Consider the following 14,526-nt stretch of genomic DNA (forward strand, 5'->3'; position numbering starts at 1 on the left):
TAGCAGGGGGTATGAGTTAGCCATTGGTTTACAGTTTTCATGGCTGCCATGGTTTGAAAGGAGAGATAGCAGGGGGTATGAGTTAGCCATTGGTTTACAGTTTTCATGGCTGCCATGGTTTGAAAGGAGGGATAGCAGGGGGTATGAGTTAGCCATTGGTTTACAGTTTTCGTGGTTGCCATGGTCTGAAAGGAGAGATAGCAGGGGGTATGAGTTAGCCATTGGTTTACAGTTTTCGTGGCTGCCATGGTCTGAAAGGAGGGATAGCAGGGGTATGAGTTAGCCATTGGTTTACAGTTTTCATGGCTGCCATGGTTTGAAAGGAGAGATAGCAGGGGGTATGAGTTAGCCATTGGTTTACAGTTTTTTTGGCTGTCATGGTCTGAAAGGAGAGATAGCAGGGGGTATGAGTTAGCCATTGGTTAACAGTTTTCGTGGCTGCCATGGTTTGAAAGGAGAGATAGCAGGGGGTATGAGTTAGCCATTGGTTTACAGTTTTCATGGCTGCCATGGTTTGAAAGGAGAGATAGCAGGGGGTATGAGTTAGCCATTGGTTTACAGTTTTCATGGCTGCCATGCTCTGAAAGGAGTGATAGCAGGGGGTATGAGTTAGCCATTGGTTTACAGTTTTTGATTGGTTGTATAGGCACTAGAAGATTGTGTTGACGAAGGACTAGTCAAGGATATCGGTTTGTCAAACTTCAATAGCCAACAAGTATCAAGAATACTGGATATTGCTCGGATACGACCCAGTAACATTCAGGTCTGTTTTTGTGTTTTTGTTTTTATAAGTAAATGTCAATACGATATGTGGATTTCAATTTCTACAGTTTAAAACTTAACACATGTACATCTCTACATTTGTATGTTGTTTGCACACACATTTATTTATAATTAATCTTTATTTGTTTTAATACTAAATCAATCCAGCTTTCTGATTGTCAAATTCTTTTTCTTTATACTACTACGAAGATAAAATCCGAGAATGGTTCAAATTCATGGTTTGCAAACAAAGTTTCTTTCATACCCCAGTGAAGTTAAAAAATAGTTACATCAATGTTTAAGTGATATAATTAATATAAAGGTGACTGCAGCAACACATTGTAAAATACACTGAGTTTATGATTATCCAAACTTGAGTTCAGAAATGTAATGTCATACTAAAAATATACTTGTAATTTAATTTTTATGTTTTGATTATTTTTTCAGATTGAAATCCATCTCCACTTTGCAAATTCTAAGCTTATCCAGTTTTGTCAGGAAAAGGGCATATCTGTAACAGCTTACTCCCCACTGGGAAGTCCAGGCAACAAAACGTAAATACAGTTATACATTTTATAATGGATAATGGCTTTTATATTTTGGTTTCATCTTTTATGAATCATGAACAGGCTGCATATGCTATAGATTGTTTGCTGTAGAATCAACGTAAATATTGATTAGCGTTTAAGACACAGTTAGTCAGACGAGGTATCACAACTATAGCCCTGTGAACTGAGAGTAATTTAGAAGGAATTTTTGAAGCGGTTTTTCTCCTCATGTAAATAAATATCCAGGTAGTTCATTGACTATCCAAAAGAAAGCCATTGTAATGCAAGTATAATGATACTATCTGTATATATACATTAAATATATATGTATAATAAAGTCATATCTAGTGGCACATCAGAGCATAATTTGAGAAATGAAAATTTCCTATTTTATACCTGGAAAGTTTAGTGTTTTTAATAAGATTAGGAAAAGGGCCTAATAAGTTTTGATAAGGTTTATTAATAATTTAAAAAAAAAAATGTTAGGTGACCTCACCGGATTGGCTGGTGAGCTGTGGAGCTGCATCTGGTGTCTGTCACCTATATAGCTGCCCATTAATCAATTGTTTAAAATCACATATAGTCATGAAATACTGTACTGAATCGATTTTAACCAAATTTTGGTTAGAAACATTCATAGGTTAAGGACAATAGAATTTGCATAACTGGCAACTCTTAATGCTCTAGGGGCCAGATGGATTTGTCCAAAAGGGGAATTCAAGTAATTTCTTGAACTTGTTACAATTAAGTTTTAATGTATAAATAACTGAACGTATTTGACCAAACTTAAGTCGCAGAGTAAACCAGTATTTAGCTCACCTGGCCCAATTAAAGGATCTGTATCCCACCCTTTGAGCAGGAGGGAAGGGGCCCAACAGATAATTTTAGGTAAATCATTGAGGAAATAAACACCGAACCTGTATGAAGTATGAAGAACGTTTCTTGGCATAACAAACCATGTGAGCGGTACAGGCATATCCAGGGACCATTTCAGACACCATACTTTTCTCACTATATATTGCAGTGCTTATATGTTTACTCTTTTCTATTGAAATATGATTTGTTTCTACACAATTGAGTTGACTGTTTCAGTGCTTACCAAAGGTATGTACCTTGAATCAAAGGCACTAAGTTATCTTATCAGCTCGGCCAGCTTAATTTTCCCTTCCTGCTTTGATTGAAATTTTCTTTTTACCCTCATCCAGATCATAAAAACTCCCAAAATACTCCTTACATCTGAAGCTTGATACACCTTAATTAAAATCGTAGATGCTAGATTGCTACACGTATAAATGGAAATTCCTGAAAACGAACCTATTCTATCTTTGATCATTACAGAGTTTCTTCCCTTCCGGGTAGGTATACATTGTGATGTCATTATTTTGTTAGTTCAACTCCCATTGTTTTTACTGAAACGTATGACATTACCCTCTGAAACACATGACGTCACAATCAATATCTACCCGCAAGTAAGGGCAAATCAACATGTAATATACCAATACGGAATATTTAGTGGTGATACAATCATAACTTATATTATTGCACAAATTAGAAGTGTTCTAGTCCTTGTAATTTATTATGGGGATAATTTAAATATCCAGCAATGTGTTTAAGTAAGATCTATGAAAATACATGTATGTCTTTTTAAAATGTAATATAGCATGAGATAGTCAGAACCAGTAGTAGAATCATAGTACAAAGTCAAGGCTAGGATATTGTGAGTTCTTTTTGCAGATTTGTGCTGCATGGCTGCATACTAGTTGTACGGAATTGATAGGACACTGTCTAATGGAAAGCGTTTAGATTTTTCCAATATTGTCGCTTCATTAAAAGAAACGCTTTGAATAAAAAACTAATCATTTTCTGCCATAGACAATTACAAATATAAAAGCAATGCCTAAGGTCATTAAGGTCGAATATGTGAAAATTGAAATTAATCTACCATTAGTAAGCAAATATACATAATGTATACAGCTGAAGATGTCAGATTTTTGAAGTTTGTTTGAAAAATATAAGAAGAAAATTTTGAAGATCGTTGACATAAAATTAAAGTGGTTAGTGATTCCTGATGTTTAAATATGATTAGTCAGTGACTAGTACATACATTTGCTACAATGTATGAATTAAGATAAAACAGTATGTCCTACTCTGTTTGTCTGACAGACTGATTATCAGCTTGCCACCAGAATGTACAGTCTAAGTGAGCAAATTCAATAAAAGGCTTGTATGTACATGTACATGTATATATATGTTACCAGCCACATACATGTACATTCTGATAAATGACCTTTAGTTCTTCAAGGTCAAGAAGTTGTTTTTTCCAATGGGAATGGCTTATCTTTGATTGTTTTTGGTTATGTAATGACATTCTACCCAGTGGATACAAACTCTCTGACATACTATTGAAAGCATGCAGTTTATGTCTATAAATTTGCATACATGGACATGTATATATCTATTATATAAGACATATTATATGTACTGTATTCAACCCAATAAGCGTCCCTCCCCCTTTAAATGTTTAGGCTTCAATTTAACTTACTTCAAATTAAATGCAGACTGAAAATATTAAAACTGTGTTGGTTTCCTTACTGATATCTTACTATCTTATGCAAATTAATTTATGGTTTATTTTTATAATAATTTTATGAAAGGCTAGTTCAAATTTGTTTTTATTATAAGTGGTCCCTTATTTGCTGCAATTTTTAAGGGCGCTGGGTGCTTATTGAGACAAATACGGTATATTGAAAAATAGAGGCTAGGAATTTATCAAATGATATAATAACAACAATCATACTTAATCAAATTAACAGAGTGGAATGACATTTCAGAGGTAGGTAAATTTCAACAAGATTGTATTGATTTTAAATCATCTGCAAACATTTTTGACTCCAGCCAAATTATATTCATGTATTATTATTCAATGTTAATAAATAACATCTAATTTATGTTGGCCTCAAATGTTCGTTAGTTTGTAATGTCTGTATTACTTTTGCAGTGTACCTTTTGTACATTCTCTACAAGAGCCATTGGTACAGGAAATAGCACAGAAGAAAGGCAAATTACCCTCACAGGTATTGTAATATTAGGATAGATGTCACTTACATCTCTTAAATTATAGCAGACTTCAAAGTGAAGGATTTAAAGTTTACTTTACCTGTGTACATATATATATACATATATTGTTGGCAGTCAGTTAATTTACAATAGTACATGCAGGTGATCTTTGCAAAATCTGTGTAAGTGACTGACCTCTCCTGATTTAAATAACGATATTGAGCATTATATATACCATATATGGGCATCACCCAATAAAAGCCCGTCCCTATATATATAAAAAATTCACATTTCAAACTTCTTCAGAAGTTCTGCCAAGGGGATTAAGCTGAAACTTGCCTGAAATGATCCTTACATGGTCCCAACCAAGTGTTGTTATTTTTCGGATTGATCCATTATCCAAGATGGCCACTATCTTGAAAATACATTTAAAGTTGTACAATCATTGTTGCTGAAAACTTGAATTAATATAAAGGAAGGGATGCCCAGGAAGTATATGATTAATTAGAAGGTTTTTTTCAGATTCAAGATGCCAAAGTCACCATATTGAAAAATAAAAAAAAAATTAAACTAAATTCAGTTTTCTATTCAAATACAGTCCAACCCGGTTATTACAAATTTCTGGGGACCCTTGGAATCGTTTTGTACTATGCAGGTTTTCTACTAAGTGGGTTAGGATTTATACAACAAATACAGGAAAAGAAACAATATGAGACTTAAAGTTATATGTGCCGTGTTTTTCATAGTCACGAATCAAGAAGAGCTTTTAATATGTTATTCAACTCCAAAAGTTACCAACATTTTGAAAATTACAATACTTTCAATGTATAAATTTTGATTTTACAAGTACAAAAAGGACTGAAAATGATTTTTGGCAGTACTGCCAAAAATCATTATATTAACATCTTCAGTGTAATGAAATGAGTACATACGGTCAGACCATGAAGCCATCTTGGTGTCCACAATTTCATTGCACATTTTTACACTATTCTTAGTAATTGTAAAGTGATTTCTGAAAGTATATTTCCTTCTAAACATGTATAAGGCATAAAAAAACAAGAATTTCACTGTGTTCTAACTAACGTTCTTAAGGCATTATATATGATTGTCTGTCCATTTGAATGATTTTCACAGCTTTATTCATTAAAACTTATGGTTTTAAATAGATAATTGAAGAAAAATTAACATGTCCAAATTTTCGAACAGTTACGGCACATATAACTTTAAGTCAGGGATATACTATTGTTTTATTGAAAATTGTTCATTCCCTGTGTGTGGATTATCCTTTGTATTGGCATAATTTGTGTGTATGTGTCGATGCATGGCGGTGATCAATTATCACAATTCACATGGTTTTGTCACTTCACATTATATGGGTTTAAAATAGCACAATAAAGTATCCAGGGGACTTGAATACTGTTTCCTATTACGTGGGTTTTCATATTAAATGATTCGTACTAAAGCGGTAAAAAACAAGGATATTGAATGCAGTTTGCAGAGGATTTTAATTCCATTCGTATAAACGGGATTTTGCGCAATCTGAGTTTGTATTAAGTGGGTTGGACTGTATTGCGAATGATGTCAAATAACTATTAAGGGTGCCCCTTGTGAAAGTTCATGCTGTCGGTAATTATTGGATTGAATATGGATTGCTATATATAAATAAAGAATAAATTCAATGAAATAAATTACTTATAAAAGGGATAGAACTCAATACATTGCAGACATTTCTAGTTTTCTTGGCATCCTTTTTAAAAAATGATAAGACATTGGAAACTTTTACACAAACCAGAATTTTGTGTTATAGAGCTATGGTAAGATGTGTGTTGAGCTATGGTAAGATGTGTGTTGAGCTATGGTAAGATGTGTGTTGAGCTATGGTAAGATGTGTGTTGAGCTATGGTAAGATGTGTGTTGAGCTATGGTAAGATGTGTGTTGAGCTATGGTAAGATGTGTGTTGAGCTATGGTAAGATGTGTGTTGAGCTATGGTAAGATGTGTGTTGAGCTATGGTAAGATGTGTGTTGAGCTATGGTAAGATGTGTGTTGAGCTATGGTAAGATGTGTGTTGAGCTATGGTAAGAAGTGTAGATGTGTGTTGAGCTATGGTAAGATGTGTGTTGAGCTTGGTAAGATGTGTGTTGAGCTGATGGTTAGAGCTATGGTAAGATGTGTGTAGAGCTATGGTAAGATGTGTGTTGAGCTATGGTAAGATGTGTGTAGAGCTATGGTAAGATGTGTGTTGAGCTATGGTAAGATGTGTGTTGAGCTATGGTAGATGTGTGAGCTATGGTAAGATGTGTGTTGAGTGTATGGTAAGATGTGTGTTGAGCTATGGTAAGATTGGTAAGATGTGTGTTGAGCTATGGTAAGATGTGTGTTGAGCTATGGTAAGATGTGTGTTGAGCTATGGTAAGATGTGTGTTGAGCTATGGTAAGATGTGTGTTGAGCTATGGTAAGATGTGTGTTGAGCTATGGTAAGATGTGTGTTGAGCTATGGTAGATGTGTGTTGAGCTATGGTAGATGTGTGTTGAGCTATGGTAAGATGTGTGTTGAGCTATGGTAAGATGTGTGTTGAGCTATGGTAAGATGTGTGTTGAGCTATGGTAAGATGTGTGTTGAGCTATGGTAAGATGTGTGTTGAGCTATGGTAAGATGTGTGTTGAGCTATGGTAAGATGTGTGTTGAGCTATGGTAAGATGTGTGTTGAGCTATGGTAAGAGTGTGTGTTGAGCTATGGTAAGATGTGTGTTGAGCTATGGTAAGATGTGTGTAGAGCTATGGTAAGATGTGTGTTGAGCTATGGTAAGATGTGTGTTGAGCTATGGTAAGATGTGTGTTGAGCTATGGTAAGATGTGTGTTGAGCTATGGTAAGATGTGTGTTGAGCTATGGTAAGATTGTGTGTTGAGCTATGGTAAGATGTGTGTTGAGCTATGGTAAGATGTGTGTTGAGCTATGGTAAGATGTGTGTTGAGCTATGGTAAGATGTGTGTTGAGCTATGGTAAGATGTGTGTTGAGCTATGGTAAGATGTGTGTTGAGCTATGGTAAAATGTGTGTTGAGCTATGGTAAGATGTGTGTTGAGCTATGGTAAGATGTGTGTTGAGCTATGGTAAGATGTGTGTTGAGCTATGGTAAGATGTGTGTTGAGCTATGGTAAGATGTGTGTTGAGCTATGGTAAGATGTGTGTTGAGCTATGGTAAGATGTGTGTAGAGCTATGGTAAGATGTGTGTTGAGCTATGGTAAGATGTGTGTTGAGCTATGGTAAGATGTGTGTTGAGCTATGGTAAGATGTGTGTTGAGCTATGGTAAGATGTGTGTTGAGCTATGGTAAGATGTGTGTTGAGCTATGGTAAGATGGTAAGATGTGTGTTGAGCTATGGTAAGATGTGTGTTGAGCTATGGTAAGATGTGTGTTGAGCTATGGTAAGATGTGTGTTGAGCTATGGTAAGATGTGTGTTGAGCTATGGTAAGATGTGTGTTGAGCTATGGTAAGATGTGTGTTGAGCTATGGTAAGATGTGTGTTGAGCTATGGTAAGATGTGTGTTGAGCTATGGTAAGATGTGTGTTGAGCTATGGTAAGATGTGTGTTGAGCTATGGTAAGATGTGTGTTGAGCTATGGTAAGATGTGTGTTGAGCTATGGTAAGATGTGTGTTGAGCTATGGTAAGATGTGTGTTGAGCTATGGTAAGATGTGTGTTGAGCTATGGTAAGATGTGTGTTGAGCTATGGTAAGATGTGTGTTGAGCTATGGTAAGATGTGTGTTGAGCTATGGTAAGATGTGTGTTGAGCTATGGTAAGATGTGTGTTGAGCTATGGTAAGATGTGTGTTGAGCTATGGTAAGATGTGTGTTGTGCTATGGTAAGATGTGTGTTGACTAACATTATTTTTCTTATTGCTTCAGATTATCCTCCGTTTCCTGGTGCAGAGAAATCTTTGTGTTATCCCAAAAAGTGTCACGCCTACAAGAGTTACAGAAAATTTTCAGGTAACACAAAATTGTTTCTAAATTATCTGGGGTTTAATAGTTGACAGTTAATGGATATTTTAATGACTTTCGTCATTACTTTCGTTTAGTATTTACATGTTATAATATATGGGCCAAGTTTCATAAATTAACATTCCTTAACATTAAGGAATTTTTTAACCATGCTCATCATTGCCAGTGTTCAGGGGGGGGGAAATATCTCAGAACACAACTTAGAGAGAAAGACAATCAATTCTATTTAGATAGTTATCTTTTACATTCCTATTTCAGGTAATTACTTCATATTAAAGGTGATAAAAACAGAAGGGACATGGAAAATGAGATAATACGCTAGAAACATTTGTATGTCCTATTTAAACATATATCAGTTTGATATTTACTTATATTTTGTCTCTAAATAGTAAAATTAATGAAAGCAATCTTCACATTTTTTTGACGACAAATTTTTTCTATGACTTACCTCCCTTGAGTTCCGATGAGTTGTGACATCATCTGAGATAATCAACTACGGAAAACAGTGTGCCGATCGTGGAACTGTCAACATGCATGTGGATTTTAGCCACAGGTCTTAGTACTTACGGAAATACACACAGAGAAAAATATGTTATATACCGACTTATTGGGTAGCGTGATTTATCCCCTACATAATGACACATTATTGACGTCACAACCTATAAAATGACGTCACTGTATGTAAATGATGTTGTCATTAATGTTTAGTACATATATCATGTGGAGTATCGTGTGAGGAGTTAAACAAAAGGTCATTTTTCACGAATGAATAAGTATTACTTTCCTATTCAGTCCACAATGGAGTAATATGATTTGTAATATATGTAATTTATAGTTTACACATAAAATTAACCGTGGAGTTTTGATACATACTGGTAATTTTATGTGCAAAATAAGTGAAAATAGACTGCCCACTTCTTTAGACCTCCGTTTCAGTGATGAAAAAAAATCATCCGTTACAAACATACGGAGACATGAAAATATACGCAGATTTACTGATTACAAGAAAAAAACAATAATTTATCTGTTGTGTCTTTGCCCCCCATTTTCGTCGACTGAAATGCTCTGCGCATTTAAAAGAAAAAAGGGTCCTCCTGCAGTTTTTAGGTCAACTGACCCGAAGGGTCAGGATGACCTATTGTCATCATGCACCGTCCGTCGTCGTGTGCCGTGCGCCGTCCGCCGTGCGCCGTCCGCCGTGCGTAAACTTTTCATTCAAACAACTTCTTCTCAATAACCGGAAGGCCCAGGGTACTCATATTTGGCCTGTAGGTTGCTGGGATGGAGGGCTACCAAGTTTGTTCAAATGAATGACCTTGACCTTCATTCAAGGTCACAGGGGTCAAAAAGGCGAAAATCTTTAAACGACTTCTTCTCAAGAACCAGAAGGCCCAGGGTACTGATATTTGGCCTGTAGGATGCTGGGATGAAGGGCTACCAAGTTTGTTCAAATAAATGACCTTGACCTTCATTCAAGGTCACAGGGGTCAAATAGGCTAAAATCCTTTAAACAACTTCTTGTGAATAACTAAGAGGCCTAGAGACCTGATATTAGGCCTCTGGCATGCTGGGATGAAAGGCTACCAAGTTTGTTCAAATAAATGACCTTGACCTTCATTCAAGGTCACGAGGGTCAAATAGGCTAAAATCTTTAAACGACTTCTTCTCAAGAACCAGAAGGCCCACGGTACTGATATTGGGCCCGTAGGATGCTGGGATGAAAGGCTACCAAGTTTGTTCAAATAAATGACCCTGACCTTCATTCAAGGTCACAAGGGTCAAATAGGCTATAACCATTTAAACAACATGTTGTGAATAATGAAGATGTTAGACCTGATGTTGGGCCTGTGGCATGCTGGGATGAAGGGCTACCAAGTTTGTTCAAATGAATGACCTTGACCTTCATTCAAGGTCACGGGGGTCAAATAGGCTAAAATCTTTAAATGACTTCTCAAGAACCAGAATGCCCAGGGTACTGATATTGGGCCCGTAGCATGCTGGGATGAAGGGCTACCAAGTTTGTTCAAATGAATGACCTTAACCTTCATTCAAGGTCACAGGGGTCAAATAGGCTAAATTCTTTAAATGACTTCTTCTCAAGAACTAAATGGCCCAGGATACTCATATTGGGCCTACAGCATGCTGGGATGAAGGGCTACCAAGTTTGTTCGAATGAAGGACCTTGACCTTCATATAAGGTCACAGGGGTCAATTAGGCTAAAATCCTTTAAACAACTTCTTGTGAATAACTAAGAGGCCTAGAGACCTGATATTGGGCCTTTGACATGCTTGGATGAAGGGCTATCAAATTTGTTCAAATGAATGGCCTTGATCTTCATTCAAGGTCATGGGGGTCAAAAAGGCTAAAATCTTTAAACAACTTCTTTTCAAGACCGAGAAGGCACATGGTACTGATATTGGGCCTGTAGCATGCTGGGATGAAGGGCTACCAAGTTTGTTCAAATGAATGACCTTGACCTTCATTCAAGGTCACGGGGGTCAAATAGGCTAAAATCTTTGAATGACTTCTTCTAAAGAACTAGAAGGCCCAGGGTACTGATATTGGGCATGTAGCATGCTTGGATGAAGGGCTATCAAGTTTATTCAAATGAATGACCTTGATCTTCATTTAAGGTCACGGGTGGCAAATAGACTAAAATCTTTAAATGACTTCTTCTCAAGAACCAGAAGGCCCAGGGTACTGATATTGAGCATGTAGCATGCTGGGATGAAGGGCTACCAAGTTTGTTCAAATGAATTACCTTGACCTTCAATCAAGGTCACAGAGGTCAAATAGGCTAAAATCTTTAAACAACTATGTTGAATTGTACTAATAGTCAGATGACCGTTAAGGCCCATGGGCCTCTTGTTATACTTCCTTTTAGGGATTCTACTACATGTATTTAAAAAAATGTGTATAAGTTGAGCAAGACAATTAATATTTCTTTGTACTTTGAGTTACACAACAATGTGTCGATGGTGTGAAGCCGGTACATTCACAGTATTGTCATTATTTAAATGCAGGTAATTTAAAATAAAAAAATTACAATGTTAAGAACGCTTTAAAATCATCAAAATACACACACACACACACATATATATATAGTAAAACTCATCACAGCCATTGCAAATAGTAATATTTTTTCCTTCTCGGGGGAGACCTTCGGACCCCCAAACACCAACATGTCGTGCCTTCGCCGCTCGCACAATCATCAAAATACATCGTGAAACTCATATCTCAGCCATTCTAAATCGTAATATTTTTTACTGGGGTCTCCCCCGAACCCTCAAAACACCACAATGCTCGCCAATTTGGCCAATTTGCGTACTCATTAATTTCCTGTTATATTCTACATAGTACATTTGCGTATATGTAGAATACAAATTTTACCGATTTTGTTTTTATCTAGACCCATAAATCGTCTCATAATGTTCAATAGGCTATCTTGTGTGTCAATATTGATTTAACTAATTCTCAAATCCCTGTGGACTGCTCGTATATGAACGGTTAGATAATATAATGAAGCGGTCTTGTAAATGATTTGTGTTTTGTAAGAAATATGTTGTTTCATGGCCCTGTGTTAGTTGAACTATTAAACATGCATATCTTGTCCACGAGTACATGTCATGCTTATTTTGTGATTGTATCTAGTAACTGTGTTTTGTCCCATTTTTTTTAACGGTCTTGCATGTATTGTTACTACCGTACATATTATTCTGTTTTCGTGCACAGAAAGCTCCGAAATTTTGTCGAATAAATCCGTAAAACTCATTACAGAACTTTAAAAAATAAATAAGCCTAACCCTTTCTGTTAGGTGTTCTGAAGGATTAAGGTTCAAGTAGGAAATAGAGGTGTGTAGTACACACATAAGCGGGATAGGAGCACGTTTGTCGCAGTATGAAAGGGTATGAATGGTGACGGGGTCTACTTTTATCAATATGCATTATATGTATGTACATGTAGCATGTAGTGTCATTGTAGTTTTGGTCCATTTTCTTGTAAACTTATATTTCTTCTTGTTGATATAAACTTTAAAGTCTATGTTTGGAGTTTTGATTTTAAGACGAAAGTCAAGCGCAACCTCCTCGAACCTAAGTTGACACACACATACACGATGTCAAATGTCTTTTGACCTAAAGAACATAACAATTTTGTAGCCCAGAATATGACGACTAGAATGAATAAACGATTGTTTTTATTATATCAGGGTATGTTATAGATTGTATATTATATATACGGATACATTTCCACTTATCAATATAGCAACTACGCGCAGCGCAACTATTTTAAGTATCTATAATTGCCAATACCGCAACACTGCCCCATTGAATTTCCCGGCTCTTGTCACAGCTGTTTGCCTCAGATGACGTCACGAATCTACAGCCACCTGGTGATATCAGGGGCAATAAGCGATGCGATCGTTCTAGACAAGGGTTGTTTTGGACTTTGGTTCAAGCACATTTTATGGAAATTACGTCAAATACAACCTGTATTTTTTGTTGGAAATCATGAAGTGCACCACAATAAACAAATATCAACACAAAAATAGCATGTTTAAAATCTGTTTTTATCACCTTTAAAGAAAATGAAACCCAGAAAGATATGATACAAATCCTAGAGACTTTGTAATAAATGAAATATATATATTTTATTTTTAGATTTTTGACTTTGAATTAGATTCAGAAGAAGTGAAGCAATTAGAAACCCTTAATAAGAATCATCGATTGAATTTAGAAACTCAGTAAGTATAGACATGAAATGCATTAAGTGATACTGGCACTAACCATATTTACCAAAAATGTACTTGTCAAAGGTGATCGATATCCATCATTTCAGTGTGTATAGAGTACCTGTAATATTCAATCATTTAAATTTTGTTTATTATTTGTTTTATTATCAGATGGTGGGCTATTCAAATTGTCTTTCCATTGTCGTCCGTGGTTCATTCATCCCCTCCTACTCTGTCGATAAACAATACTTGTTTTTCTTTTTCTCAGATGTATACCGATGGAATCTCTCAAATTTTGTATGTAGGTTCCTATTGGTTCCTAGTTATGATTATCACATTTTGAGACTGAACTGGAAAAAACATGGCCGGCAGACAGCCATCTTGGATTTTGACAATTGAAGTGTGTTATCCCTATTTCTCAAAAGGTACTGTGTGTACTCTTTACTTCTGATTAGACGGGTCTGAAATGAAAATGGCCAATAGGCAGCCATCTTTAATTTTGACAATTGAAGTTTGTTATTGCTATTTCTGAGAAAGTAATGAAGGGATCTCTCTCCTATTTTATCTGTAGGTTTCCCTCGCTATATATAGTTATGTGCATTTGCTGGGACCAATCAGAGTTCAAGATGGCCAACAATCAGTCACTTGAATTTTGACAATTAAAGTTTGTTATCTTTAATTCTTAGACACTGCTGAAGGGATTTCTTTCTCAAATTTCATTTGTGGAATCTTTTGGTACCAATAGTTATGTGGTATAATATATTAATCATAAGAATTTTAGAGTTTGAAATTTGGACTAATATATAATTATCTACATTTTCATGTGCTTTCAAGTATGTTACATTGTGTAGGTCAAGCACATGTGTTTCATATTTACGATAGTATATGTACGTCATTGTATAACTACTAATTACATAGCCATGTTGTTAATTATGATACAGGATAAGTTCTAATGAGTAACCATGTTTCCCTATGTAATACAGCAGCTACCTTGGTATCAACTGTTCCAGGTATTGGTTTTCATATCCAAATATTGACATTTGTAATCCCGATGTACTGCTATATTAACTCGCCAATAATCTCTGTACAGAGTCGACTCCTAAGACTCCAATAAACGTATCGTACCATCCACTCAATCTGCAGTGGAGTTCTACATTTCCACAAACACCAGATTTTTAGCCCATCAACAGATAGTTGAAGCTTGTTACCACTATTTCTTAGAAAGTACTGAAGGGATCTGTCTCAAATTTCATGTGCAGGTTCCCCTAGGTCCCTGGTTATGCATATTGCATTTTGGTACCGATCGGTGAATAAGATGGCCGACAAGTAGCCATCTTGGATTTTGATAATTGAATTTTGTTACTGTTATATATCTCAGAAAGTAGTCAAAGGATCTTTCTCAAATTTCATGTGTAGT

The 14,526-nt window shown here is 35.8% G+C and overlaps 1 protein-coding gene across 2 annotated transcripts in view; it reads left to right on the plus strand.

Annotated features, from left to right (window-relative positions):
• The window catches only part of LOC138329112 (1,5-anhydro-D-fructose reductase-like), a 28,018-nt gene that overhangs the window by 8,187 nt on the left and 5,305 nt on the right, over positions 1 to 14,526 (plus strand). For both annotated transcript variants that reach the window (XM_069275862.1, XM_069275863.1), the window contains exons 5-9: positions 647 to 763; positions 1,210 to 1,316; positions 4,309 to 4,384; positions 8,283 to 8,366; positions 13,039 to 13,121. In XM_069275862.1, coding sequence (XP_069131963.1) covers positions 647 to 763; positions 1,210 to 1,316; positions 4,309 to 4,384; positions 8,283 to 8,366; positions 13,039 to 13,121 — 467 coding nt within the window. The remainder of the gene's footprint in view (positions 1 to 646; positions 764 to 1,209; positions 1,317 to 4,308; positions 4,385 to 8,282; positions 8,367 to 13,038; positions 13,122 to 14,526) is intronic.

Source organism: Argopecten irradians, chromosome 8, assembly GCF_041381155.1.
Source record: "Argopecten irradians isolate NY chromosome 8, Ai_NY, whole genome shotgun sequence".
In the NCBI taxonomy this organism is placed as follows: Eukaryota; Metazoa; Mollusca; class Bivalvia; order Pectinida; family Pectinidae; genus Argopecten; species Argopecten irradians.